This window comes from Canis lupus, chromosome 37 (genome assembly GCF_011100685.1).
Source record: "Canis lupus familiaris isolate Mischka breed German Shepherd chromosome 37, alternate assembly UU_Cfam_GSD_1.0, whole genome shotgun sequence".
Classification (NCBI taxonomy): domain Eukaryota; kingdom Metazoa; phylum Chordata; class Mammalia; order Carnivora; family Canidae; genus Canis; species Canis lupus.
In genome coordinates, this window is record NC_049258.1 from 11,193,780 (window position 1) to 11,221,092 (window position 27,313).

At 40.3% G+C, this 27,313-nt stretch overlaps 1 protein-coding gene across 1 annotated transcript in view; it reads left to right on the forward strand.

Moving 5' to 3' along the window:
- The first annotated feature begins 7,083 nt into the window (after positions 1-7,083).
- Positions 7,084-27,313, forward strand: part of BMPR2 (bone morphogenetic protein receptor type 2) — a 197,819-nt gene continuing 177,589 nt past the window's right edge. Inside the window, exon 1 of the mRNA XM_038585397.1 lies at positions 7,084-7,380. Coding sequence (XP_038441325.1) covers positions 7,305-7,380 — 76 coding nt within the window. The 5' untranslated portion in view covers positions 7,084-7,304. The remainder of the gene's footprint in view (positions 7,381-27,313) is intronic.

Consider the following 27,313-nt stretch of genomic DNA (forward strand, 5'->3'; position numbering starts at 1 on the left):
GAGGCAAAGACACAGGCAGAGGGAGAAGCAGGCTCCATGCAGGGAGCCCGACGCGGAACTCGATCCCGGGTCTCCAGGTTCACGCCCTGGACTAAAGGCAGGTGCTAAACCGCTGAGCCACCCAGTCTGCCCAACAATATGGGTTTGAACTATGTGAGTCCACTTAAACACAAATTATTTTTATTTTTATTTATTTTAATTTATTTTCAAAAATTTGTATAACTACAGTATAGTACTATAAGTGTATTTTCCTTATAATTTTTAAAAGATTTTATTTTTTAAGTAATCTTGGGGCTTGAACTCACAATCCAGAGATTGAGTCACCTAAGGTAGCACACCTAAGGTCTGTTTATTTATTTATTTTCCTTTTTAAAATAAGTTCTATGTCCAATGTGGGGCTCAAATTCACGATCTGGAGATTAAGAATCACAGGCTCTACCAAATGAGCAGCCAGGCACCCCATCTTCCTTATGATTTTTTATTTATTTTTATTTTTTTTTATTTTTAATTTTTTATTTATTTATGATAGTCACAGAGAGAGAGAGAGGAGGAGACACAGGCAGAGGGAGAAGCAGGCTCCATGCACCAGGAGCCCGATGTGGGATTCGATCCCGGGTCTCCAGGATCGCGCCCTGGGCCAAAGGCAGGCGCCAAACAGCTGCGCCACCCAGGGATCCCCTTATGATTTTTTAAATAACATTTTCTTTTCTCAGGCTTACTTTACTGTGAGAATAAGTATATAATACATATATTATACAAAATATGTGTTAGTTGACTGTTTATGGTATGAATAAGGCTTCCAGTCAAATAGCAGACTATTAGTGATTAAGTTCTGAAGGAGTCAAAAGCTATATGAAAAAAAGTTATATGTGAATTTTCAACTGCATGGAGGTTGGCACCCCTAACTTCTGTATTGTTCAAGTGTCAACTATACTTTTCCTCTTCCTCCTTCTCCTCCTTCTTCTTCCAAAGTCTAGGACTTGGTAAAAATTTTACATTTTGGGGCTAGCTTGGAGAATAAATAAAGGGTCCTACTGTTTGGAGGAAAGCAGAGCTCAATGTCAGGCTATGAGCAAGGAAAAGCTTATAAATTATCAGTAGAGAAGTCCAGAGCAAATTAGGTAAACTTGTGGCAAATATGTCTTCCTTTGGAATCTTTCAATGCTTGGAGAAAAAGCTGGGTTCTCTTGATTTCAGTCACTCAGGATGGAAAGCTCCGATGATTTTATTTTGTTCTAAATGGACGAAAAGGGAAGGGTGACTCCAGATGCTAGGCTAACTAAAATTTCAAAAGTTAGAAAAAAGGAGAAGAAATGGGACAATAGATCTAGGTTCCAAAAGCGAAGCTTTATTATTATTATTATTAAACTTTTCTTATTTTATTTTTTCCTTTTTAAAAGATTTATGTATTTATTTTACGGGGACAGGGTGCAGAGGGAGAGAGAATCTCAAGGAGACTCTGCACTGAGTGTGGAGCCTGACACAGGGCTCAATCTCATGACTTTGAGATCATGACCCACATGGAATGCCCAAACCACTGGGCCACCCAGGTGCCCCTAAGTTTTTCCTATTTTAGAAAAAGAAAAATTTAAGGTTGCTTTTAGGTCCAGAGGATATCGGGGGGAGGGGGGGTGTTTGTCAATCTCCAATCTCACTTTCCTTGTACTACACAACTGGGTTTTCCCCTCTCCCCACAACTCCACCTTAATCTTCCAAAAGACTATGCCATGTCCCATTCCTCAATTTAGCCCTAAAGATTAAGTTCTGACGTTTTTTTTTTTTTAAGATTTTATTTATTTATTTATTTATTTATTTATTTATTTATTTATTTATGAGAGAGAGAGAGAGAGGCAGAGACACAGGCAGAGGGAGAAGCAGGCTCCATTCAGGGAGCCTGACATGGGACTCGATCCCAGGTCTCCAGGATTACACCCTGGGCTGCAGGCGGCGCTAAACCACTGCACCACCTGGGCTGCCCAAGTTCTGAAGTTTTTAAGCAGTTTTAAGTTGCCTTTCCTTATTTTGACCCTGAAGTAAGTCCGAGCTAACTTCTGGGCATCTGTATTATTTTTCCTCTAGAATTAAGACTTTTTCTTCCATTGTTTAAAAAAGATTTTATTTATATATTTGAGAGTTAGTGAGAGAGAGAGAATGAGAGAGAGAGAGAACACAAGCAGGTGGAGCAGAGGGAGAAGCAGACTCCCCGTTGAGGAGGGAGCTTGATGCAGGGCTTGATCCCGTTACTCTGGGATCATGACCTGAGCCAAAGGCATATGCTTAATGTACTGAGCCACCCAGGCACCCTGAGTTTTTCTTCTATTTTTCTTTGACAATATCCCTTTTTAATGATAAAGTTTGTTCTTTGAAGTATTCAGTTTTTCAGATGAGCTCTGGTCACTCCTATTTGTCCTTATTCGTATAACACAGATTTGGCCTTGGTCCTTGTTCCAACGCTTGTTCTAATAACCTGCTTAGTTTCACAGACCTCTCCTAACCCCAGGGCTTTCCTTCTACAAGTCTTCTGCCTCAGAGGAGAGCTATAATCCACGAGGGCCCATAATACAGAGTGAAGATCCATCAGTCTTATAGACACTGTTGGTTCCCTTGGATTTCTGTGTTGCTTCTTTCATTCTCCCTTATTTTAGAAGACTCTCCTATCCTAGTTGGGCTTTTGGGGATTAGAGAGTGTGGTGATTATTTCTCCCTTACACATGATGGTGGCATTAAGGTTGTTATCAAATTTCAGGACGTCTGGGTGGCTCAGTGGTTGAGCATCTGCCTTTGGCTCAGGACGTGATCCTGGGGTCCAGGGATTGAGTCCCACATCAGGCTCCCTGTGAGGAGCCTGCTTCTCCCTCTGCCTGTGTCTCTCTGCCTCTCTCTGTGTCTCTCATGAGTGAATAAGTAAAAAATCTTTTTAAAAAAAGGTTATCAAATTTTATGTTCTTCCTCTAGTAACATAGTATATTCTTCCAGTAACATAGTATAGTATAGTGTTACATTTCCCTTTCCCTGAAGTTAGGTTTGGCCATGTGACTTCTTTGGCCAATAAAATGGGCGTGGTAGTGAGGTGTATTGCTTCTGAGTGGAAGCATTTTAATAGTTAGAACAAGAACACTGCAGTACTAGCAATTAAATTTTATGATCCTTACTGTCACAATCTTTTTTTTTTTTTTTAAAGAGGCTTTACACCTAACATGGAGCTTGAACTCAAGACCCCAAGATTGAGAGTCACATGTTATACTGACTGAACCAGTCTGGTGCTCTCCTAACTGTAGGGATCTTGAAAGCATGTATCTCAGTGAAGCCTCCAAATAGTTTGTTGACCTCAATGACTAAAATGAGCAAAATCCATGTATTGGATATTGTACTGAGCTCTACAGATCCACCCTTTAGGACTAAAGCACAACCTCTCCCACTTGCTGGAAATGCTGGTGGCTGACAGCTGGTGGCTCTTGGCCAGAGAGTCCTCTCATCCAAGGGTCAACTCCCTTGCCTGGGTGCAGCTCATATCCAATGACAGGTTGGTGGCAGGGTATAATGACCTGGCCTCCTGTTCCAATTTAGTACAATGCTGAAGGGCTATCCCAGCTCCAGAGCTCCCTGCAGAACTGGCTGAAGCCTCAGGTGCAACTGTTACAGTTCAAGTTCTCCCTTTCTAGTAATTTTGTGACCCTCAGTCTCCAGAGGTTGTTCTGGAGATTACTACCCAATAACCTCATTCATGCAAATCTGTTTCAGGGTCTTACTTGTAATAGGCTTCCTGATGACTTGTATCAAACATGTAACATGTGTGGGAAATAAACTTTTGTTGCCATTTGCTGCTGAGATGTTTGTTACAATCTAGCCTATGCTGACTAGAGCAGATACCAAACCTTGCCTGCCCGGCCAATACTTTGTTTTCACTTGAGCTTGACTGGTATTGTTTCTCTGCTATTCGGGGACATATTGATGGCCCAGTTTTAGTTCTTCTCTGATGGTCCTTCTCATAGTGAGTCAACAGCCATGTCCCAACCGAGATATTACAAGGAGCCAAAGAAAGGAGAAGAGGGTTGCCTATCTAGTTGTCTATTAATTATTCCTACCAAGTCAGTTGCATATATTTATTTCATGTGAATTTCCTAGGACCCTCTCTCCTTTTTTATATAATTTACCATACATTTATAATAGGTATAAGGGTACTTAATGTTTCTTTGGAAATTTTTTATGGAAATAAAAATAGAATAACCAAGTTAATCCCAATTTGAGAAAGAACAGTATTCTACTAATTTGAATAAACTTTCTATACCTCTAACTTACTAAAATCCCGTTTCTCCAAATGCTAGATCTTATTTCTTAAAAGTCAAATGTCAAAACAATACCAGTTTCTTAATTTTAGGCCTTTTGGGCAAAACAAAATATAGTGATAAAACTAATGAATCAAAGCTCCTTCTAATTCTTTTTCTTTCTTTCTTATTTATTTATTTATTTATTTATTTATTTATTTATTTTCTTTTTCTTTTTAAGAGATTTTACTATATAGAAACATCTCTTTCTGCCGGACGGGTAAACAGTATGGAAATGTTTTCCACTAAAAGTCTGAGAATCCTGGGTTGGTATTATCAAAACCCGTAATTATACTGGATACTTAGGATGATAACAGCAACCAGTTTAAGGAATGTGGAGGTTTATTCACATCAAGTTCAGATAGAGAGATAAAAGGGGACTTGAATACACAAATAAAGGGTATGACTTAAGGAGTGTCTGTGAATGTGTGTTTGGAGCTGCCCTTATCCACAATGAAAGACCAGCCAAACCAGCCTTCAGAATAACCCTTCTGCTTAGTAGAAGGAAGGCTAGACTTCACCTCTAAGATCGCCCTCCCACGCAAATTTTCCACCTCGCAGCTAAGAATTAAACACAGACTTCCGATCATGGCGCCACGCACGTCACTTTCTCCCTCCCCCCCCCCCCCCCCCCAGCAAAATCCCACCCAAGTCGACCAGCCCTCGCAGGAGGTGTGCAAAGGCTGCAGGGCGGGGGTGTGGGGGGGTGGAATTCCTGCTCTTATCCCGGTCCCTTGGGTTTTTGCAATTCAAAAGACCCGACTAAACAGATCCTTTCCAGGAAGCCTCGCTACCAGCGGGACCTTTTTCGTTTCCTTGGGTGCGAAGTCATTCTTCACTCAGGGGCAGCAACGCCTCCCCATAATTTTCCTTTCACATGTCCTAAGAAAACAAAAACAAAAGCAAAAAAAACCCACAAGAAAACCTAAGGCCCACAGCCTTTGTGAATAAAGGCCCACCCTGGAAGTGGAAGCCGCGCGGCCACGACAGATAACGCATGTAGAGCGGGACAATGTACAGGAGCCAAAGGAGAGAGTTTTCTTTCTGACTTCGCATCCTTTCGAAAGGTCCGATATTTCTGTCAGCCAAGAAGGGCGCTCGAGAAGAGCGGGACGCCGAGAAGAGCAGATACCAATTCCGGGTGGGCTTTCCCGTTCCGGCTTTTGTTTGAGTCAGTGGTGAGGGGAGCCGGAGGGGGAGGCCGAGGTCTACGGGTCTGGGAAGGGAGGGTTCTTCGGGGTTCTCTGGGATACGGAGACCGAGGCTCCCACCGCCAGAAACGACGGGGCAGTTCCGCCCGTCGCGCCTCTACTCCAGGAGTCCCGGGGGACACGGCGACACCTCAGTCCGAGGCTCAATCACCCAGCTCTCGGGAGTTGGCCGAGGCTGGACAAAAGATGTGGCCGCTCTCTCCTCAACGCACCCCCAGATCCCGAGCGTGCCCGTGAGGAAGGCCTGCGCGCGTGCGGGAGAAAGGCCGTCGCTGCCCACGGCGCGCTGCGGGCCCCGCCCTGCCCTCCGCGGCCCCGCAGAGACGCGCCACGCGAGGGCCGCGGAGTCCGTGTCAGCTCGCCGCCGGCGAGGGGCGGGGCCGGGCGGGGCCGCGAGCGCGCAGGCGCAGTGCGGGCTTCCTCGCGCCGCCGCCGCCACTGCCGCCGCTGCCGCCGCCGCCGCCGCCGCCGCCCGCGCTGCACCACAGGCCCCGAGACAGACAGGGCCGGGAAGAGCCGGAGACTGAGGAGGAGGAGGCGGAGGCGGAGGCGGCGGCGGAGGCGGGGCGACTCCGGTGACCGGGAGCGCCGCAGACTGGCAGCTGCGGCGACTCCCCCCTTTGTGTCTGGTCTGCTCGGAGCCACTAGAAGTGCTGCCCGGAGGGTGCGGGGTGTCTCGCCGCCTCGTCGCCCACCCCCCACCTCCCCAGCCGGCCGCCCCCCCGCCCTCGGCCCGCGACGCCCGAGCTCCGCCCGGAGCCCAGAGCTGCGGGAGAACGAGGCGGCGGCGGCGGCGGCGGCAGCAGCGGCTTCCTCAGGGAAGGGGTTGCGATTCGCTCACGGGAGCCATTGACGGGAGGAGACGAGGCTTTTCTTCGTGGGATTTACCTCAGGCAAGACCGAGCGGCTGCAATAAAGAGAGAGAGAGGAGCGAACCCGGGAGGGTGGAGAGGGCAGCTCCCGCACCTCGGGAGCTCGGCGCCCGGCCTGCTGCCCCTCCCCTCCCCTCCCCTCCCCCGCCGCCCGCCGCCCGCCGCCCTCCGGCCGGGCCCGGGCACGGCCTCGCGGGACTGTTCGCCGAGGGCTTGAGGGCTGTGGGTCGGTCCATGGAGGCCGGCACCTCTGACCATCCGGTCGAGGAACAGGGCTTGTTGTTCTCCAGCTCCGAGTGAAGGAAGCACCGAAGCGAAACTTAAAAAGGAATCCTGCGCTCCGGGAGCCGCGGGCGATGCGACTCGGGCCGCCGGCCGCCGCCGCCGCCGCCGCCGCCGCCGCCGCCGCCCGCCCGGCTTCGCCCTCCGCGGCGGTCGGGAACTCGTCCTGATCCTCGGCCCCGCCATCGAATCCCCCCGCCCCCTACCCCCTGCGCCCTGGATATGTTTTCTCCCAGACCTGGATATTTTTTTGACATCGTGAAACTACGAGGGAAATAACTGCGGGGCTTTCTCCTGTCTGCCCGCTGCACCCGGACATGCCTTCAGTCTGGGGGGCCGAGGCACCCCGTCCTAGGCGAGTGGACCTCCCCGGACGCGAGGGACAGAAATGAAGGGAGTTTCTGCAGCGGAATGAAAGCTCTGCAGCTAGGTCCTCGCATCTGCCATTTGTCCTTTCAAACTGCGTTGTAATACCCACGGGCCGGACAAGTCGACGAGAGCGGGGACCAGCCCCCCCCCCCATCCAGCCCCCCACCCCCACCGGCCGTATCTCCGCCCGTGTTTACTTTCCATATTTCTTTTCTCTGCTCTCCTGCTACTCGGCTGGCCCAGGGATGCCTCCTTCGCTGCAGCGGCCCCGGTGGGTGCCGTCGCTCCTGTGGACCGTCCTGCTGGTCAGCACTGCGGCCGGTGAGTAGCCCCGGGGCGGCGCGTCGGGCCGCTGCCTCCGCGGGAGGCGGGCGAGGGGAGCCCGCAGAGGCCGAGGCCTGCGCTCGCGGTGGAGGCTTCGGCGCCGGTACCTGCGCGCCTTCCCCGTCCCTGCTGGGGAAATAACCTTGCATGTTTTTGTGTAGTTAACAATCCCTACTCCCGTATCCCCCCCCCCCCACGCCTCCCCATCCCCCACGGGGGAGGGGGGAAAAGACATATTGGGTGTGGTATCTTGACATTTTTAGCTGTGAGGTAATGCAAGGATTAAAAATAATATTTTAATCGCCAATGAACAGTATCTATTATGAGATCTTTGGAAACAGAGCTATAGGTTTTTTTTTTAATATATAAAGCAAATTTAGCTTACAGTAAAAAGAACAACTATAGCACGCACACTTTAGCGTTATTTTTAGATTTCGATCATTCTTCGGGAATCCATGTTACTTTCGTGATTTCGAAATGTTACGGAATGAATTGAATACATGTTGAGAAAGCCAGAAATTTGAGATTCTTAATACATTGTATAATACTGCGAATTATTGTTTTAGTAGTATTTTTTTCTTCCAAAGTATTTTGGTAATGATATTTCCATCTTTTCAACCTAGATACACTCGCATTTGTATATACTTTTGGAATAACTGTTGGGCTTAAAAGTATTTTTGATAACTTTATGTTTTAGTCATCTGGCATCTGTTGGCTTTCCTGTCATTGAGGCAACTTTGACCTCATACCAGACGTCTAGCATATTTGAGTCCTGAAAGTTCTTTGACATTTTACTAAGCTTCAAGGGAAATGGTAGTCATCCTTTCCTTAGGATATTTTCTTTTTAGTTCCCAAACACCTTAGAGAAGGCTTCATTTCCATTTACAATGATATTTGAAGCAGTTTTTAGTGACATGTTTTTAGAAATTTTTGGAAGGGAACTGTACATATAATTCTTAAGTTTGGTGTAGGATGGCCAAATAGATTGTGCATTTAAAATTGAGTAAAGGACAATATAACTGCTTTCCAATTGCTTTTTTTTTTTTTATATGTGTGTACTTTTCACATTCAGTAAATTTCTCATTGCTATGCTAAATACAGAAATTGCTTGCTTATTTCCACTTTAAAAGTCTGCATTGGGAAAATTCTAAAAGAAACTTGAAGTTTCCTTTAGTGCCTCTGATTTTGGTTGATTAATGTCTATTATGTTTATGATAAATCTATGTAGAATTCAAAGTAATGAACATTTTGAAACTGGCATTTTAATATTCTTAATCATCACAGTTCCTTTTGGGATAAAAATGAACAATTTTTTCTAGATTTTGTTTTTATTATGTTAGCTGTTTAAATTCTCTAGCAGTAAGGCTTGTGATTCCTGTAAAATATAGAGAGTAAAAGGCTTTAGGCTTAAGCAGCCGTCCTATGAGAAATCTCAGAACATACAGACTTTGCATGTTCTTTGTTATCCTTAACCTTTTAAGAATGTAGATTCTTATTTACAATTGACAGGCTTATTTTGTGCTCAGAACTGGTAACAGTAAGGGAAAGACCATTGATTTAAAAATACATTTAATTTGTATTTGGTAAATAGAATAATGTCCCTCTAAAGGGAGGGATCGAAAGAATCACTGATTAAAAGTGAGAGATAGAATCACTGAACTGGTTTTAGTATCCTTTTTTTTTTCTTTAGTATTGCATAGTACCAGATGTCAAAATTTGTGAAGCTGGATTTCAGAATCATAACAATAATAATAATAGCTAGTGTTTACTGAGTGCTTGCTCTGTGCCAGCGACTATTCTAATAGCTTTACATATATTTTCTCATTTGATTTTCATGACAATTCTATGCTCCAGGTTTAATTATGCTCCTTTTACAGAGAGGGCAAGTGAAGCCCAAAGAATTTAAATAACTCACTGCAGAGTAAATTGTGGAGCCAAGATTATGGCCTGTACCCTTACTTATCATGTTAATGATAATAGCTCATTCTAATTGAGAACATAAGATAGAGTAGTGCCTTCACTAGGTCAGCCTTGAAAAGAAGTAGGGACACTTGATAGGATCTTCATTCAGCACTGGCTACGCAGAAGTCATGGTTCTAAATGTGTAAAACTTTGCCTAATATTGGAGTGGCTAGTACAATTTCATTAGGTGCAAGGTGATTAGAGAGGGCCTGGGAGAACTTGGGATACATAGATGTAGTGATGTAACCAGACAGGTGCAAGTAGTGCTGCTGAATGGGAAAAAAATGCTGAAAGACTGACTGATATCACATCCCTCTTTTGGGGCCGTGGATAAATCCTTTTATTTCTTTTGAATTTCTCTTTCCCACTTACAGCATATAGTTCATGGATTCCTTAATTCTTTTTTTTTTTTTTTTAAGATTTTATTTATTTATTCATGAGAGACTCAGAGAGAGGTAGAGACATAGGCAGAGGCAGAAGCAGGCTCCCTGCAGGGAACCCGATGTGGGGCTCGATCCCAGGACGTTGGGATCACGACCTGAGTGGAAAGCAGACACTCAACCACTGAACCATCCAGGTGTCCCATAGATTCCTTAATTCTAGGAACATTTTATATGCAAAAATTTGGAATTTACAAAAAATGTAATGTGCTTGTTTGGTTTATAAACTTTAATAAAATAATACAATGCAATGCAGTACTTATTGCAGAAATAGCTTCTGTTAAAATTTTTTTTTTTTGGGAAAAAAGTCATGCTTTATTTAGGTTGTAATGGTTACAGATAACATATGTAACATATCCCACCCTACTCTTTTCAGGCCCTTGAGCAGGCTCAGCTACCCTTTCCTCCAGTCTTCTTGTCCTCCTCCTTCTTGTCCTTCTTCCCATCCTTGGTGGCCTGGACGGCCAGGGATCCCATGACATTTCAAACAGCCTTTTTGTTGGGATTCATTCCTGGAAGGTTCTCCAGAACATCTGAAGGAACTTGGGATTCTGCATCATAATCCTTTTCCTCCTGGGCTGGCTAAGATGTGTTTAATGGCTCGACTGACATCAGTGTCAGCTAAATCATCCTGCATTTGAAATAATTCACTTGATCAGATTTCTTTTCTTTTTTCTAAGTAGACTCCAGGGCTTGAACCCACGACCTTGAGGTCAAGAGTTGCATGCTCTACTGACTGAGCCAGCCAGGTGCACCTCACTTGATTAGATTTCAGTTTTACACTCTCTTGAGGAACACACACATTGTCTAAAGGAAGATTCGCTTATTTAGTTAGGATTCTTGAGCACTGAAATTAATAAATATTGTTGAAACTGGAAATTTAGTAATCTTTATTTTTGTGTTTCTTAATGTGGGCACTGCAATAGGGTCACCTGTGTTTTTTGTTTTTTAAAATATTTATTTGAGAGAGCACAAGTGGGAGGGACAGAGGGAGAGAGAATCTTTAACAGACTGCACTGAGCACAGAGCCAGATACAGGGCTCAATCTCACAAACATGAAATCATGATCTGAGCAGAATTGGGCACTCAGCTAGCTGTGCCACCCAGGCACTCTATCTCCTGTGGTTTTTGATAAAATGCTTATTTTTGTCACTATTGTCTAGATGTACTGAATGAATCTCTCTGGGACCTTTTTTTTTTTAAACGTGATTCTCCCTTAGGTAAGTTTTTTTTTAGTTGATTTATTTATTTATTTATTTATTTATTCATTCATTCATTCATTCATTCACTCATTCATTCATTCATTCATGAGAGACACACAGAGAGAGGCAGAGAGAGAAGCAGGCTCCATGCAGGGAGCCTGATATGGGACTCGATCCCGGACCCTAGGATCACACCCTGGGCTGAAGGCAGACACTTAACCGCTGAGCCACCTAGGCTTCCCCCCACTCCCCTTAGGTAGGTTTGAGGACCACTGCTTTATATAATAAGTTTTGATTGTTTGGAATTTTAAAATATTGTGATTCAGTCAGCTTTTGCTTCAACTGGTAATAACTGGTAATAACTGGTAACCACAAAATCATAGTGACATATAACAATAAGCATTTATTCTGCTCCATTTGTCTCATTCTTGGGCCCAGGCTGGAGGGAAGGGTAACATCTCTCTGGGGGGAGCTTGTCTCACAGCCGTAGCAGAAGTACAAGAGGACAAACCCAATCCCACCAGTCATTTTCAGATTCTTGTTCCTCTGACATCTCGTTTGGCCAAGACCAAAGACAAGGGGTAGTGAAGTATACTTTGGCTATAATGAGGCCATGGTGATATATGGACATGTGATACTATTGCTTGGAAATGAAGAATTCAGATCTTCAGTCTGCCACATGTGATCAGGAACATGGTCCAGGAGAGGAGCTTCTCTTACCATTTGAACATAGCCAGACTCTTCATTAGGCTTTTGCGTAAAAATGATACCAATTTTGATCTCTACAAAAGCCTATGGCATGTGGGATGATGTGTGGTAGTGGTGTTGGTGTATATGAAATGTGGGGACAGAGAGATTTCACTTAAGGACAACAGCTTTCCTTCATTAAAGACCATTTTTCTTAACATAGAAAGAGAAGAAATTGAATATTGATTGCTGATGAGTAAATTCTTTTTTTTTTTTTTATTTTAAGATTTATTTATTCATGAGAGACACAGAGAGAGGCAGAGACACAGGCAGAGGGAGAAGCAGGCTTCATGCAGGGAGCCTGACATGGGACTTGATCTTGGGTCTCTAGGATCACGTTCTGGGCTGAAGGCAGTGATAAACCGCTGAGCCACCTGGGCTGCCCTGATGAGTAAGTTCTAACTATAAAAGGTATAGAATGAAGTCAGTGTAAATCAGTTAATTTTATAAATGGCCGTACCACTTAATCTGGCGCTTACTCATATATTGCCTTGCTTTTGAGTATCAGTTTTATGTATTTGCTTTGTCCTCCTAACTGATAAGTGCTTCTTGAGGACAGGGTTCATATTTTAAACTGCTTTGTAATCTACCATATTGCATGCAGAATAGAAGATGTTTAAGAAATACTAAATGAATGAATAATAAAAAAAGAATGGGAGCCAGGAAGTATTCTAAGATTGGTCCCTTACTCAGTGATCTATTTAGTAATTTATTCTTTCTTTGGTCCCATTCCTTTAACTATAAAGTAGTTTAAATGGTGTATTAAGTAAGAAGACTCATGTCTTGAGTTAATGAGACCTGAGCTCTGTGTGATTCTGGGTAAACCGATTGCTCAACATAGTCTTCTCAGGTATAATATTATGGGATTGGACTAGATTATGTTTGAAATACAGATTCATGGGAACCACCCCAGACCTACTTAATATCTGGACAGTGAGTTTGGGAATCTGCATTTTATTTTATTTTTTTAAAGTTTATTTTTATTAAAGCAAGTATATGAGCAGGAGGGTGGAGGGGCAGAGGGGGAAGGGGAGAATCTCAAGCAAATTCTGCACTGAACAGGGAGCTTTATGCTGGACTTCATCCGACCCTGGGATCATGACCTGAGCTGAAGGCAGATGCTTAATTGACTGAGTCACCCAGGCACTGGGAGAATTGTTGAAATATTTCTAAAAGAAATAGTGCAAAACTAAATTAGACCAGGTAACACTGATTTGGTTTTAGTTACAAATGAATATCCCATAGAACATTCCAGGTGGATAAATTGCATATATTAAATTTCTGTCTACCCAAGAAGAATTATATTCTGATTTGATTGATCTCTTGTTTTTTTTTTTTTAAAGATTTATTTATTTATTTAACTTATGAGAGAGAGTGAGAGAGGCAGGCTCTATGTAGGAAGCCCAACGTGGGACTCAATCCCAGGTCTCCAGGATCATGCCCTGGGCTGAAGGTGACACTAAACCACTGAGCTACCTGGGCTGCCCTTGATTGATATCTGATAGAAAAAAATTAAATATGAATCCTGTGATATCTAGGAATTCATAAATTTTGACCATTTTGCATAGTTTTTACACGTGTTGAAAAGACTCCCATATTACCAAACTATTTTCCCCTTGTGGTTAAATGGTCTAGTCCAGAATTATTTTATAAGCAATGAAGATGACTTTGGTAGAATTTTGAGTACAATAGACTTGATTTTGTTTTTGTTTTTAATTTTTTAAAAATCTGTGAGATGGGTACGACAGCTAAGACTGCTGGATTACAAGAATACATATATAATTTATGTATAGTCTGTATGAGGTTAGAAATAAACCTGTGGGTAAATGACATGAACATTTTATTTAAACATTTTTTTAAAACATTTTTTTAAAAAAAAAAAAAAAAAAAAAAAAAAAAAAATAAAACATTTTTTTTAAAGATTTTATTTTTCAGTAATCTCTATACCCAGTGTAGGGCTCAGACTCACAACCTGGAGATCAATATTCCCATACTCGACAAAGTGAGCCAGCCAGGTGCCCCTGACGTGAACATTTTAGAATATATTGCTTTATCAGAATTGTTAGAACACACATCTCTTTCTTACTGTTAATTGAACTTAATACAGTAAGTGTTTGACCAGACCCAGTTAATATTCCAATATGTACTCATGGGAGCAGTGACAAGGGTAGGGGGGCATTAATAGGATAGATAACATATGGAAGGAGAATTAAAATGTCCAGTCAACAAACTTTATTAGTGCTTCCTTTGTGCAAGGTTCTTTTTAAAATGTTGGTGGATACAAAGAAAAACAAGGGCTTCCTCTTCTCCTCCAAACATCTCCTGCCATTGCCTATATTACATTCTGGAAGGGAATTAGATTTCATTCTATTTGAAGCAGGGTAGTTATTTTGCAGGTCTTATTAGCACTGTATTATTTCTTTTCTGCTTCTCTTTCAGGATGAGAAATTCCTGAAGGTATTCTGCAGCACAGGAAAAGAAATGGTTCCTGTGTGTCTTCTAGCTGATTTCCAGCTTCTTCTTTTTTTTTTTTTTCCTGTCTTCTCTGACAGCCTTCTTGAAAGAGCAGTGAACACTTCTGGATTTCTGTATCTTCAACTCCTTACTTGGTCCCATGATGTATATTATTTCACCAATGACTTCCTACTTGCCTTATCCAGTGACTTTTTTTTTTTTAAGATTTTATTTATTTGAGAGAGAGAGAATGTGCATGAGCAGCGGGGAGGGACAAAGAAGGGAGAGGGAGCCTGACGTAGGGCTCCATCCCAGGACACTGAGATCATGACCTGAGTAGACCTGAGCCAAAGGCCCCAAATGCCCCTTCGGTGATTTTTCAATCTTGTTCTTTTTTTTTTTTTTTTTTTAAAGATTTTATTTATTCATGAGAGACACAGAGAGAGAGAGAGGGGCAGGGACATAGACAGAGGGAGAAGCAGGGTCCCTGCGGGGAGCCCAGTGTGGGACTCCATCCCAGACCCCGGGATCATACGCCCTGAGTTGAAGGTAGATGCTAAACTGTTGAGCCACCGAGGTGTCCCTCAATCTTGGTGGTTTTTTTTTTTTTTTCTTTTCTATTTAATTTGACAATTTCAATCACCCCTTCCTTGAAACTCTCCTTGTCTGACTTTAATTAATTTGCATTTCTCTGGCTATATATCTTCTCCATCCTCTCATCTCCATAAATGTTCTGTTTTCTTCTTTTTAAATCTCTCCCTTAGATTGTCTTGAGTATACATACTTTTTATTGCTACTCCTCTCCCTTGTTGATTTTCTTTTATTGTTACTCCTCTTTCAGGCTTGAATTATTCTGGAAAGTAGATTATTTCTTTTTTTGTTATGTTTTTATTTTTGTTTTGTTCTGTTTTGTTTTAAGTAGATGATTTCTAAGTCAAACAGGTGAAGCGAGAAAGATCTGAGTTCTTCCTAGTGGTACCATCAGCTGTTTACTTCACTTTGGGAATATCACTAATTTTGGTCTCAATATCCTCATTGTAAAGTGACGAGTTTGGCCTGCATGATACTTTCAGCATTTATAGCACTTTTGCTTATGGTATGAGAGAAGCCAGTGATATTCTTAGTTACTACTAAGTGTATAACACTTTGAATGATATATTTGGTTATTATTGAGTGCGTATATATAGTATTCTGAATTTAGCTTAGATTGGGGAAAACTGTGGGGTATTCTGAAATGGTAAAATCACTACTTTGAAAGAAATGTAAGTTTTTGCAAATATATTTTGTATGTTGATTATGTTGAGTTAGGACCACAAAAGTGTTATAAAGAAAGGCACTATAGGGATATTCTCAAATGAAAATATAAGAATAATCTAACTAAATATAAAGAGTGCTTTTAAAAAGTTGGAATCCAAAAATTTTAGAGTTGGAAAGGACCTTAGAGTAGACTTTAAATACTTTTTAGTTAGGAAGATAAAAGACAATCTCATCTTTATTTTATTTTTTTTAAAGGTTTTATATATTTATTCATGAGAGAGAGAGAGAGAGAGACACAGGGAGAGGCAGAGACATAGGCAGAGGGAGAAGCAGGCTCCATGTAGGAAGCCTAATGTGGGACTTGATCCTGGAACTCCAGGATCTCCCTCTGACCCAAAGGCAGATGCTCAACTGCTGAGCCGCCACCCAGGCGTCCCTTTTTTTTCTTTTTTTAAAAAATCTTTTATTTATTTATTTGTCTTTGTTTTAATTTAATTTTTTATTTTAATTCTAGTATAGTTAACATACAATATTATATTAGTTTCAGGTATACAATGTAGTGATTTGACAATTCTATACATTACTCTGTTCATTATAATAAGTGTGCTCTTAGTCCCCTTAACCTGTTTCACCCACCCCCCCATCCACCTCCCCTCTGGTAATCATGTTTGTTCTTTATAGTTAGAGTCTGTTTTTTTGGTTTATCTCTTCTTTTTTTTTTAAAATTTTTATTTATTTATGATAGTCACAGAGAGAGAGAGAGAGAGAGGCAGAGACATAGGCAGAGGGAGAAGCAGGCTCCATGCACCGGGAGCCCGATGTGGGACTTGATCCTGGGTCTCCAGCATCACACCCTGGGCCAAAGGCAGACGCCAAACCGCTGCACCACCCAGGGATCCCTCTCTTCTTTTTTTTTTGTTTCTTAAATTCTACATATGAGTGAAATCATATGGTATTTGTCTTTCTCTGACTTACTTCATTTATCATTATACTCTCTAGATCCATCCCTGTTATTGCAAATGGCAAGATTCCATTCACATATATACACACACGTACATACATATATGTGTGTGTGTGTGTGTGTGTATATATACACACACACACACACACACATTGCATCTTCTTTTTTATTTTAATTTTTATTTATTTATGATAGTCACAGAGAGAGAGAGAGAGAGAGAGGCAGAGACACAGGCAGAGGGAGAAGCAGGCTCCATGCACCGAGAGCCCGATGTGGGATTCGATCCCGGGTCTCCAGGATCGCGCCCTGGGCCAAAGGCAGGCGCCAAACCGCTGCGCCACCCAGGGATCCCCATATTGCATCTTCTTTATCCATTCATCTATGGATTGAACACTGGGCTGTTTCTATAACTTGGCTATTGTAAATAATGCTGCAGTAAACATAGGGATGCATATATCTTTTTGAATTAGTGTTTTCATATTCTTTGGGTAAATACTCAGTAGTGGGGTTATTGGATCACATGGTAATTCTATTTTTAATTTTTAAAAAAGATTTATTTGTTTGTTTTAGAGAGGGCATGTGGCGTGGGGGGAGTGACAGGGAAAGAAAGAGAAACTTTAGCAGATTCTGCACTGGATATGGAGTCCGCGGCATGCTCCCTCTCATGATCTTGAGATCACATCCTGAGCCGAAACCAAGAGTCTAGGGCTCACCTGGCTTGCTGACTGCGCCATCCAGGTGTCCCTATTTTTAATTTTTTGAGGAATCTCCGTACTATTTTCCACAATGGCTGTACCAGTTTTCATTCACCAGCAGTCAAGGGGGTTCCTTTTTCTCCACATCCTTGGGAACACTGGTTTCTTGTGTTTTTGAGTTTAGCCATTCTGACAAGTGTGAGTTGATAGCTCATTAAGGTTTTGATTTGCATTTTCCTGGTGGTGAATGATGTTGAGCATCTTTTCATGTCTGTTGGCCATCTGTGTAATCTCCTTTGAAGAAATGTTTGCTCATGTCTTCTGCTCATTTTTATTTGGATTATTTGGGGGATTTTTGGCATTGAGTTGTATAAGTTCTTTATATATTTTGGATACTAACTCTTTATTGGATATGTCATTTATAAGTATCTTCTCCCATTCAGTAGGCTGTCCTTTAGTTTTGTTGATGGTTTGCTTTGCTGTTCAGAAGTTTTTTATTTTGATGAAGTCCCAGTAGATACTCTTTGCTTTTGTTTTCCTTGTCTCAGGAGATAAACCTAGAAAAATGTTTCAATGGCTGATGTCAAAGAAGTTACTACCTGTGTTCTCTTCAAGGATTTTTATGGTTTCAGGTCTCATGTCTTAATCCATTTTGAGTTTATGTTTGTGAATGATGTAAAAAATGTTTTAATATTAAAATAAATAATGCCATGGTCAGTTTCAGCATAGCCTTTGACCCAGTACATTCTAAATCAGTGAGATCTGATTAATGCTATCCTAATTTCTGGTTAGTAAATTTTGTAAAACAGCTTTACTGAGATATAATTTCCATTTCATACAATTTACCCATTTAAACTGTAGATTCTTTTTATTTTATTTTATTTATTTATTCATGAGAGAAACAGAGGCAGAGACATAGGCAGAGGGAGAAGCAGGCTCCATGCAGGGAGCCTGACGTGGGACTCGATCCTAGGACTGCAGGATCACATCCTGGGCTGATGGCAGTGTTAAACCACTGAGCCACCCGGGCTGCCCAAAGTGTACAATTCAAATGATGATAGGAAGATGTGAATGCAAGATAACAGATAAATGTTTGGGAAGAGAAAAATGAATAATTTTGTCTAAATTTCTAATAATTATTGTTCTGCTTTAAAAATATTGCTTGTAACTATTTATTAGATAAATTAATTTTTTCCTGGAAGTTTGTTTAATACCTTCACTATTTGAGTTAATAGTTAATTATATCTTTAACTATATCCAGTTAAACTTTTTCTTACACCCTATCCTTTCCAATACTATTGATATAATAAAAGAACCAGACCTCTTTTTTTTTTTTTTTTAATTAGAAGTTTATTTTATTTTATTTTATTTTTTTTTAATTTTTTTATTTATTTATGATAGTCACAGAGAGAGAGAGAGAGGCGCAGAGACACAGGCAGAGGGAGAAGCAGGCTCCATGCACCGGGAGCCCGATGTGGGATCCGATCCCAGGTCCCCAGGATCGCGCCCTGGGCCAAAGGCAGGCGCCAAACCGCTGCGCCACCCAGGGATCCCAAGAACCAGACCTCTTAATTGAAGTGTACAGTTCATTGTTTTGGTATATTATATTATTAACTTAAAAAATTATGGTATATCAGATCAAAAAATTTGCCATTTTAATCACTTTCAAGTATATGATTCAGTGGCATTAATAATATTCACAGTGTGGTGCAACACACATTGATGAGTGTCATCAAAATATTCTCATCACCCCAAACAGAAACTTTAGCCATAAGGAATATGGCTATAATAACCCTCATTTCTCCCTTACTCCTAGCCCCTAGTAACCTGTAACCTACTTTCTGTCTCTATGAATTTGCCTACTCTAGGTATTTCATGTAAGTGGAATCATATGATATTTGTCCTTTTGTTACCAGCTCATTACCTTGTCTCTTTTTGCACTCACATCCACTCTGATAGCATTATGTTTTAGAGTTTATCCATATTGTAGCATGTGTCAGAATTTCCTTGCTTTTTAGGGCTGAATAATATTCCATTGTATATGTATGTGCTACATTTTGTTTATTCATTCATCTGTTGATGGACACTTGAGTTTTCATCTTTTGGCTGCAGTGAACATTGGTGTACAGTATCTGTTCCAGTCCTTTAAATTCCTATGGGTGTATACCTGGGAGTGCAGTTGTTGAATCATATGGTAATTCTATGTTTAGTTTCTTTGAGGAACCACTATACAGTTTTCTACAGTGGCTGTACCATTTCACATCCCAACAGTCATGTCCAAGTGTCCAATTTTTCCACATCTTTGCCAACACTCATTGCTTTCTGTTCTGTTTTTGTAAAAAATTATTTGTCATAGCCATCATAATGAGTGTGAAGTGGTATCTCATTATGGTTTTGATTTGCTTATTTGATTTTCCTTGTGATAAATGATGAACATCTTTTCAGGTGCTTATTGACCATTTGTAGATCTTCTTTGAAGAAATGTCTATTCAAGTCCTTTGTCCATTTTTCTCTTCTTTTGAATTTGCTTTTATAGAGCTATTATTGATATATAATGTTCTATAAGTTTAAGGTACAGCATATTGACTTGATACATTTCTATATTGCAATATGATTACCACCATGTTAGCTAACACCTCTATTATATCATGTAATTTATCATTATTGTGTGTGTGTGTGGTGGGAACAATTAACATCTAGTCTCTTAGCAGTTTTGAAATTTATAATACAGTATTGCTGTATATAGTTGTGTATTATATACAGGATTTATTCATCTACTGGGGTTGCAAGTTTGTACCCTTAAACAATATTTATTTTTTTAATTGGATTATTTGTCTTTTTGTTGTTGAATGATAGGAGTTCTTTATATATTATGAATATTAACTCTCTATCATATAGATGATTTCCAAATGTTATGGACTGAATATGTCCCCTCAAATTTCATGTTGAAATCATAACCCTCTAGGTTATATTAGAAGGTGAGGCCTTTGGGAGTTGATTAGGTCATGAAGGTGGAGCCCTTATTAATGGGATTAGTGATCTTATGAAAGAGACCACAGAAAGATCCCTTCCTCTTACCACTTTGTGAGGTTACAACAAAAAGATGGCCATCTAGGAAATGGATTCTCACCAGTTACTGAATCTGTTGGCACCATGATCTTATTAAACTTCCCTGACTCCAGAGCTGTGAGAAAGAAATTTTATTTATTTATTTATTTATTTATTTATTTTAAAGAAATGTTATTTATAAGACTACCTAGTCTCTGATGCATTGTTATAGTAGCCCAAATAGATGAGGGCACCTTTGTTTTCTCCTATTCTCTAGGTTTCTTTCTTTTTTTTTTTTTTTAACTGACTTAATCATCTCTGATGTATAAGTTTTAATTTTGATGAAGTCCCATTTATTTTGTTGTTATGCATCCTCTTGGAATCTAAGAATCCATTGCCAAATCCAAGGCTATGAAGATTTACTTCTATTTTTCTTCTAAGAGCTCTATGGTTTTAACTGTTAATGTCATTGATCCATTTAAAAAAGGTTTAAAAAAAATTTATTAGAGAGAGAGAACAAGGATGGGGAAGAGCAGAGGGAGGAGGAGAAGCAGACTCACCACCCAGCAGGAAGCCTGATGCAGGGCTCAATCCTGGGACTCCACAATCATGACCTGAGCCAAGGCAAAAGCTTAACCGACTGAGCCACCCAGGCACCCCTATCATTGATTTATTTTGAGTTAATTTTTATGTATGGTATGAGATAGAGATCCAACTTCATTCTTTTGCATGTGGAAATCCAGTTTGTGCCAGTACCATTTGTTGAAGAGACTATTTTTTTCCCCAGTGAATGTAATTGTTACTCTTTTTAAAAAAATAAAATGGCCACAGATTTATTTCTATACTTCCAGTTCGGTTCCATCAGTGAGTCCTTGGACCTTTACTTTTCTCTGTATATACTTACTCCTCTGATGATCTCATCTGTTCTCATGGCTTTATTTATTTATTTATTTATTTATATATTTTTAATTTATTTAATTTTTAAATTAAATTTAAATTTTTTAAAAGATTTTATTTATTCAAGAGAGACACACAGAGAGAGGCAGAGACATAGAGAGAGAAGCAGTCTCCCCACAAGGAGCCCGTTGCAGGACTTGATCCTGGGACTCCAGGATCACTCCCTGAGCCCAAGACCGTCACTCAACAACTGAGCCACCCAGGCATCTCCATTCTCGTGGCTTTAAGAGTAGCACATAGAGGTTAACAAGTTTCAAATTTATTTCCATCCCAAACCTCTTTTCTTGGAATCCTGTCTTGTGTAGCTGTGTTTTCAGCATCTCCACTTAGATGTTTGATAGTTATCTAATACTTAATGTGTCCCTGAGCTGCTTCTATAGGTCTGTTCCTCCCATAGCCTTAATCCAACTCAGCAAATAGTAGTTGTCATTCAAGCTGTTCAGCCAAAAATTGAAGATATCTAAGATATCCTTGTCTCTTTTTGCACTCACATCCACTCTGATAGCAAAAACTCTTGGCCCTACCTTCAAAATATATCTAGAGTCTGACTACTTCTTACCACCTCTGTTGTTACTATGTTAATTTTAAAGCCACCATTTTTTCTTGTATAGAATTTTGCCAGTATAGCCTCTCTTTTCTCTAACACAATCACTTTTACCTTAGTCACTTTTCTTTTTTTTTTTTTTAATTTTTATTTATTTATGATAGTCACAGAGAGAGAGAGCGAGAGAGCGAGAGGCAGAGACATAGGCAGAGGGAGAAGCAGGCTCCATGCACCGGGAGCCCGACGTGGGATTCGATCCCGGGTCTCCAGGATCGCGCCCTGGGTCAAAGGCAGGCGCCAAACCGCTGCGCCACCCAGGGATCCCCCCTTAGTCACTTTTCAATAAAGTATCCAGTGTCACCTTTTTAAGCATAAGTCAAATCATGACATTTCTTTGTTTAAAGCCTCTGCATCTCATTCAGAATAAAAGTCACAGTTTGAAATATCCTATATTCTGGCCCCTACTTCTTATGACTATATTTGCTGATCTTTGTCATGCTCAACTTTTATTCTGCTTTCAACTTTACACAGAAGTAAACATTTAGAAATCAAATGTTTTAGAAGAGATTAGTTACATTTGAGATACTTTATTCTGTATAATTTGACAGTGGCTACGAATAGTGAGTAAATCCAAATATTGGGGGAATAAAAGAGGAGACAAATGAACATATCTGAGCCTCTAACATATCTACTAAGTGCCTTACATATTTACCATATGATCTCATTATCCTTTAAACAGATTACTCAGTACTATTATTTTTCCTTGTTTACAGATAGTAAACTGAGTAAGTGGGAGACCTGGGATTCAAGCTCAGGCCTCTGTAACTCCAAAGCAGAGCATTCATGTAATATATATAGTGTTAGCCTGAAGGTATAAAATACTTGGAACAGTAGTTTAGGCATCTGAAAAAATTATTGGCATTTTAATCATTCAGGAATAATTTTCCAGACTGAACTATGTCTTGCTTATGTTCTCTTATATTGCAGTAAATGACAATAGATGTTTTAGGTTTTGGTTTTGTGTGTAGCATTCAAATGTTGGTGGATAATAAACATTTTTATTAAAGATTCAAAGCTTCAGTTTTGGAAAGGAGCACCAGTTAAATCAGAAGAATGATGACATATTTAGTTGAGGATAAGTTTTTAAAGTTTCCATCTGTTATTAGTGATTAGAACCCCTAGGGGCCAGTCTAGTGTGAAGAGTAACTTTTAAATTTAGTTATTACTCAAAGGACCACATTGTGGTGACATGAAGGACAAGATTAAAAACAGTCAAATGATAACGAGATGAATTTTATTCATGTTACTTATTGAAACAAAGTGTTTTTTTGTGAGAGATAACTTTTCTGGTATATTTATTTTTCCTTTGGCTAAACCAATGTGTTAGCTTGATGAACTGTTGTTAAGAATGTTAATCTAGGGACGCCTGGCTGGCTCAGCCGTTAAAGTGTCTGCCTTCGGCTCAGGGCGTAATCCTGGAGTCCCGAGATTGAGTATCCTATCAGGCTCCCCGCATGGAGTCTGCTTCTCCCTCTGCCTATCTGCCTTTCTCTCTCTCTGTGTCTCTCATGAATGAATAAATAAAATCTTTAAAAAATGTTAATCTAGAAATTTAATTGTTTATTTATTTATTTAAAAAGATTTTATTTATTCATTCATGAGAGACACACAGAGAGAGAGGCGCAGAGACACAGGCAGATGGAAAAGCAGGCTCCAAGCAGGGAGCCCGGCATGGGACTCGATCCTGGTCTCCAGGATCACGCCCCGGGCTGAAGGTGGCGCTAAACCGCTAAGCCACCGGGGCTGCCCTAAATTTAATTTTTAGCACCAACTATTATCCACCTCTTCTGTAGGAATCATTGTTTTTGTCCCTTTATTTAGGTTTATGCAAAATTCTGTTTTACTGATTCTTGCTGCTAAGTCTTCTTTTTTAAAGATTTTATTTATTTATTCATGAGAGACACACAGAGAGAGACAGAGATCCTAGGCAGAGGGAGAAGCCGGCTGCCTGCAGGGAGCCTGATGCAGGACTTGATCCCAAGACCCTGGGATCACAACCAGATGCTCAACCACTGAGGCACTCAGGTGCTCCGACTAAGTAAGTCTCTCTTCTGAGAGCAAGACAGTAATCTTAATCTTAGATTTATACTAAGCTCAGATTTGTACGCTAAGCAGTTAATAGGCTTTATATTAATGAAGTGATATAGATTAATGGAATTAGGAAATAGGAAATTAAATTCATTATCTGAAAATAGATTAAATTCTAGTTATTTGTAATTAAAAGGCAGTGTGTTGAGGCATGGCATTTGGAAACATACCACTTGGATAGGCTAGGTTATTTTATTTTATTTTATTTTTATTATTATTTTTTTAGGCTGGGTTATTTTAAAACATAGTGGTTATTTCTTGCTCATACTATATGTCCATTCAAGACTGGCAGAGATATTCTCATCATTTAGGAATCTGGGTTAATGGATTGCCACCATCTTGAAAGTTGATGTTTGCAGTGCCAGAGGTAAAAGAAAGTATAAGATCTTTCGTGGCAGTTAAATACTCTGCCTAGAAGACAGTCACATGACTTCTTAAAACCCACCATTTAGTCTCCCTTAACTTCTAGGAACTGTGATCTTTTCAAGTATATAGAAAAGGAACTTGGGAAACAGGACCAATGATGACAAAGATAGGCTTTTGTTGGCTTTGCTTTATGTTTTTAGACTTTTTTTAGCTTTCAGATTTTGACTTTATTTAAAAAAATCTTTCTGTGGGATGCCTGGGTGGCTCAGTGGTTGGGGATCTGCCTTTGGCTCAGGTTGTGATCCCGGATCCTGGGATTGAGTCCCCCATCAGGCTCCCTGCATGAAGCCTGCTTCTCCTCCCTCTGCCTGTGTCTCTGTCTTTCTCTCTGTGTCTTTCATGAATAAATAAGTAAATCTTAAAAAAAATCTTTGTTTTTTAGAATCTTTAAGTTGTAATAGATCATTTTAAAATTGATTTTATATGATAATGAAGTATAGAAAATAAGTCAATTCCCGCTTTACTTTTTCTCTAATTCTGTTCTGTAGATATAACCAATGTTAATAGTTTGGATTATTTTTCATACTTTTTTGTATGCACTGTAAATAAACATCTGTATAATTTAGAATTTGTTTTTTAAGTAAAGTTAGAATCATATTTATCATGCACAATTTTTGTTATTAATCATGCAGGATAGTTCTAGAAGTAAGATCATTTGGTCAAAGTTTCCACATTAAACTTTTGGTATGAGCTTCCAGATTTTCCCCTGAAAGACTGTGTGCCACTTTACACTTTACATTTCCACCACTAGTATATCAGAATTCTCATTTTCTTTGTTCCTTAATTTAAAAAAATATTTGAGAGCCAGAGAGAGAGAAAACGCACGCATGAGCGAGGTGAGGGGCAGAGGGAGAAGCAGACTCCCTGTTGAGTGAGGAGCCTGATGTAGGGCTCAATCCCAGGACTCCAGGATCATGATGCCTTTTTTTTTTAATGGTATTTTCTTTTTCTTTTTCTTTTTTTTTTAAAGATTGTATTTATTTATTCATGAGAAACACAGAAAGAGAGAGGCAGAGATATAGGCAGAGGGAGAAGCAGGCCCCATGCAGGCAGTCTGATGTAGGACTCAATCCCAGTACTCCAGGATCATGCCCTGAGCTAAAGGCAGGCGCACTTAACCTCTGAGCCACCTAGGCTTCCTGTATTTTCTTTTTTCTTTATTTATTTTTAAATATTTTATTTATTTATTCATGAGAGACACAGAGAGAGAGAGGCAGAGACACAGGCAGAGAGGAGGAGCAGGCTCCATGCAGGGAGCGTGACATGGGACTCGATCCTGGGTCTCCAGGATCACACCCTGGACCGAAGGCGGCGCTAAACCACTGAGCCACCGGGGCTGCCTTATTTTCTTTTTAAAAGATTTTTTTTTTTTTTTTTTTTTTTTTCTTTTTAAAAGATTTTTAAGTAATCCTTACACCCAGTGTAGGGCTTGAACACAACCCTGAGAACAAGAGTCACATGCCCCACCAACTGAACCAGCCAGGTGCCTCCAAAATTTTCATTTTCTTACACCTTTTCCAAATGCTGTATAATCTTTTCAGTTTTTGCTGAAGCAAAAGCATTGTATTTTGTTTCAGTTTGCAGTGCTTTAATTGTTAATGAAGCTGAGCTTCTTTTCATATGGTTATTGGCCAGTTATATTTTTCTGAATTACCTGTTTATCAGTTTAATTTTTCTAGGGATTTGTTTTCATGATTTGAAGATGATATTTATATATATGATTTTATATGATTAGAATTGTTTATTTTTTCCTTTATGATATCAGGATTTTGCGTTATCTTTGAAAAGCTTTGGGGTGCCTGGCTCAGTCCGTTAAGTGTCTGCCTTGGGTTTAGGTCTTGATCCCAGCATCCTGGGATTGAGCTCCACATCGGGCTCCCTGCTCAGCCAGGAGTCTACCTCTGCCTCTCCCTCTGCCACTCCTTCTGCTTCTACTCTCTCTCTGTCAAATAAATAAATAAAATCTTAAAAAAAAAGAAAAGCTTTTACTATACCCACAATCACCAATAATTCTTATAGTAGGTATGTCTATAGTAGGTAGTTATGTGGGTTGTTGTTTTTTTTGTGTTTAGAGAATTTAATCCACCTGGAACTATTCTTGGTGTTGTATATATATCAACTCATAATAATGATATGAGATAGATACTATTATTATCTTCATTCACAAATGAAGACTTTTAGACACAGAAACTAAGAAACTTGCTCACGGCAACATAGCTAATTACTCTTAATGGCTGTGCTCTACTACTTAGTATATAGCCAAGTTGTCTTTTAATCTTTTAATCACTGAATTCCATCTGAGTTCACTGAATTGTCCTTTTTTTTTTTTTAAGATTTATTTATATATTTTAGAGAGCAAGAGAGTGCTTGTTCGTGAATGCGTGTGTGAGTAACTGCCACGAAAGATCTTATACTTTCTTTTACCTCTGGCACTGCAAACATCAACTTTCAAGATGGTGGCAATCCATTAACCCAGATTCCTAAATGATGAGAATATCTCTGCCAGTCTTGAATGGACATATAGTATGAGCAAGAAATAACCACTATGTTTTAAAATAACAGCCTATCCAAGTGAGTGGGGGGAGGGGCAGAGGGAGAGAATCTTAAATCAGACTCCCTGCTGAGCATGGAGCTACAGGTCACGCTTGATCTCCCCATTTAGGAGATCCTGACCTGAGCTGAAACCAAGAATTGAGTGCTTAACTGACTGAGCCATCTGGGTGCCCCTCACTGAATGGTCTTCTAATAACCAGATTGTCTTTTAATCACTGAATTTCCCTGAAAAGCATCATTTGGGACTGTTAACTTGAAATACATAAAATATACTTCTGCTAACATGTCATAATAGATTATTTTGCTTGTCATGGTAAATAGGTGACTAATATCAATTGTATAAAATGCTTGAGTATGGAAACCCAGACATTTTTAGCTTTCAATTGGAGCCTTACCTGTTATTTTAATTTAAAAATTTCTAAGGGAGCACTTGGGTGGCTCAGTCATTGAGCATCTGCCTTTGGCTTAGGTTGTGATCCTGGGGTTCTGAGATCACATCCCATATCCGGCTCCCTGCAGGGAGCCTGCTTCTCCTT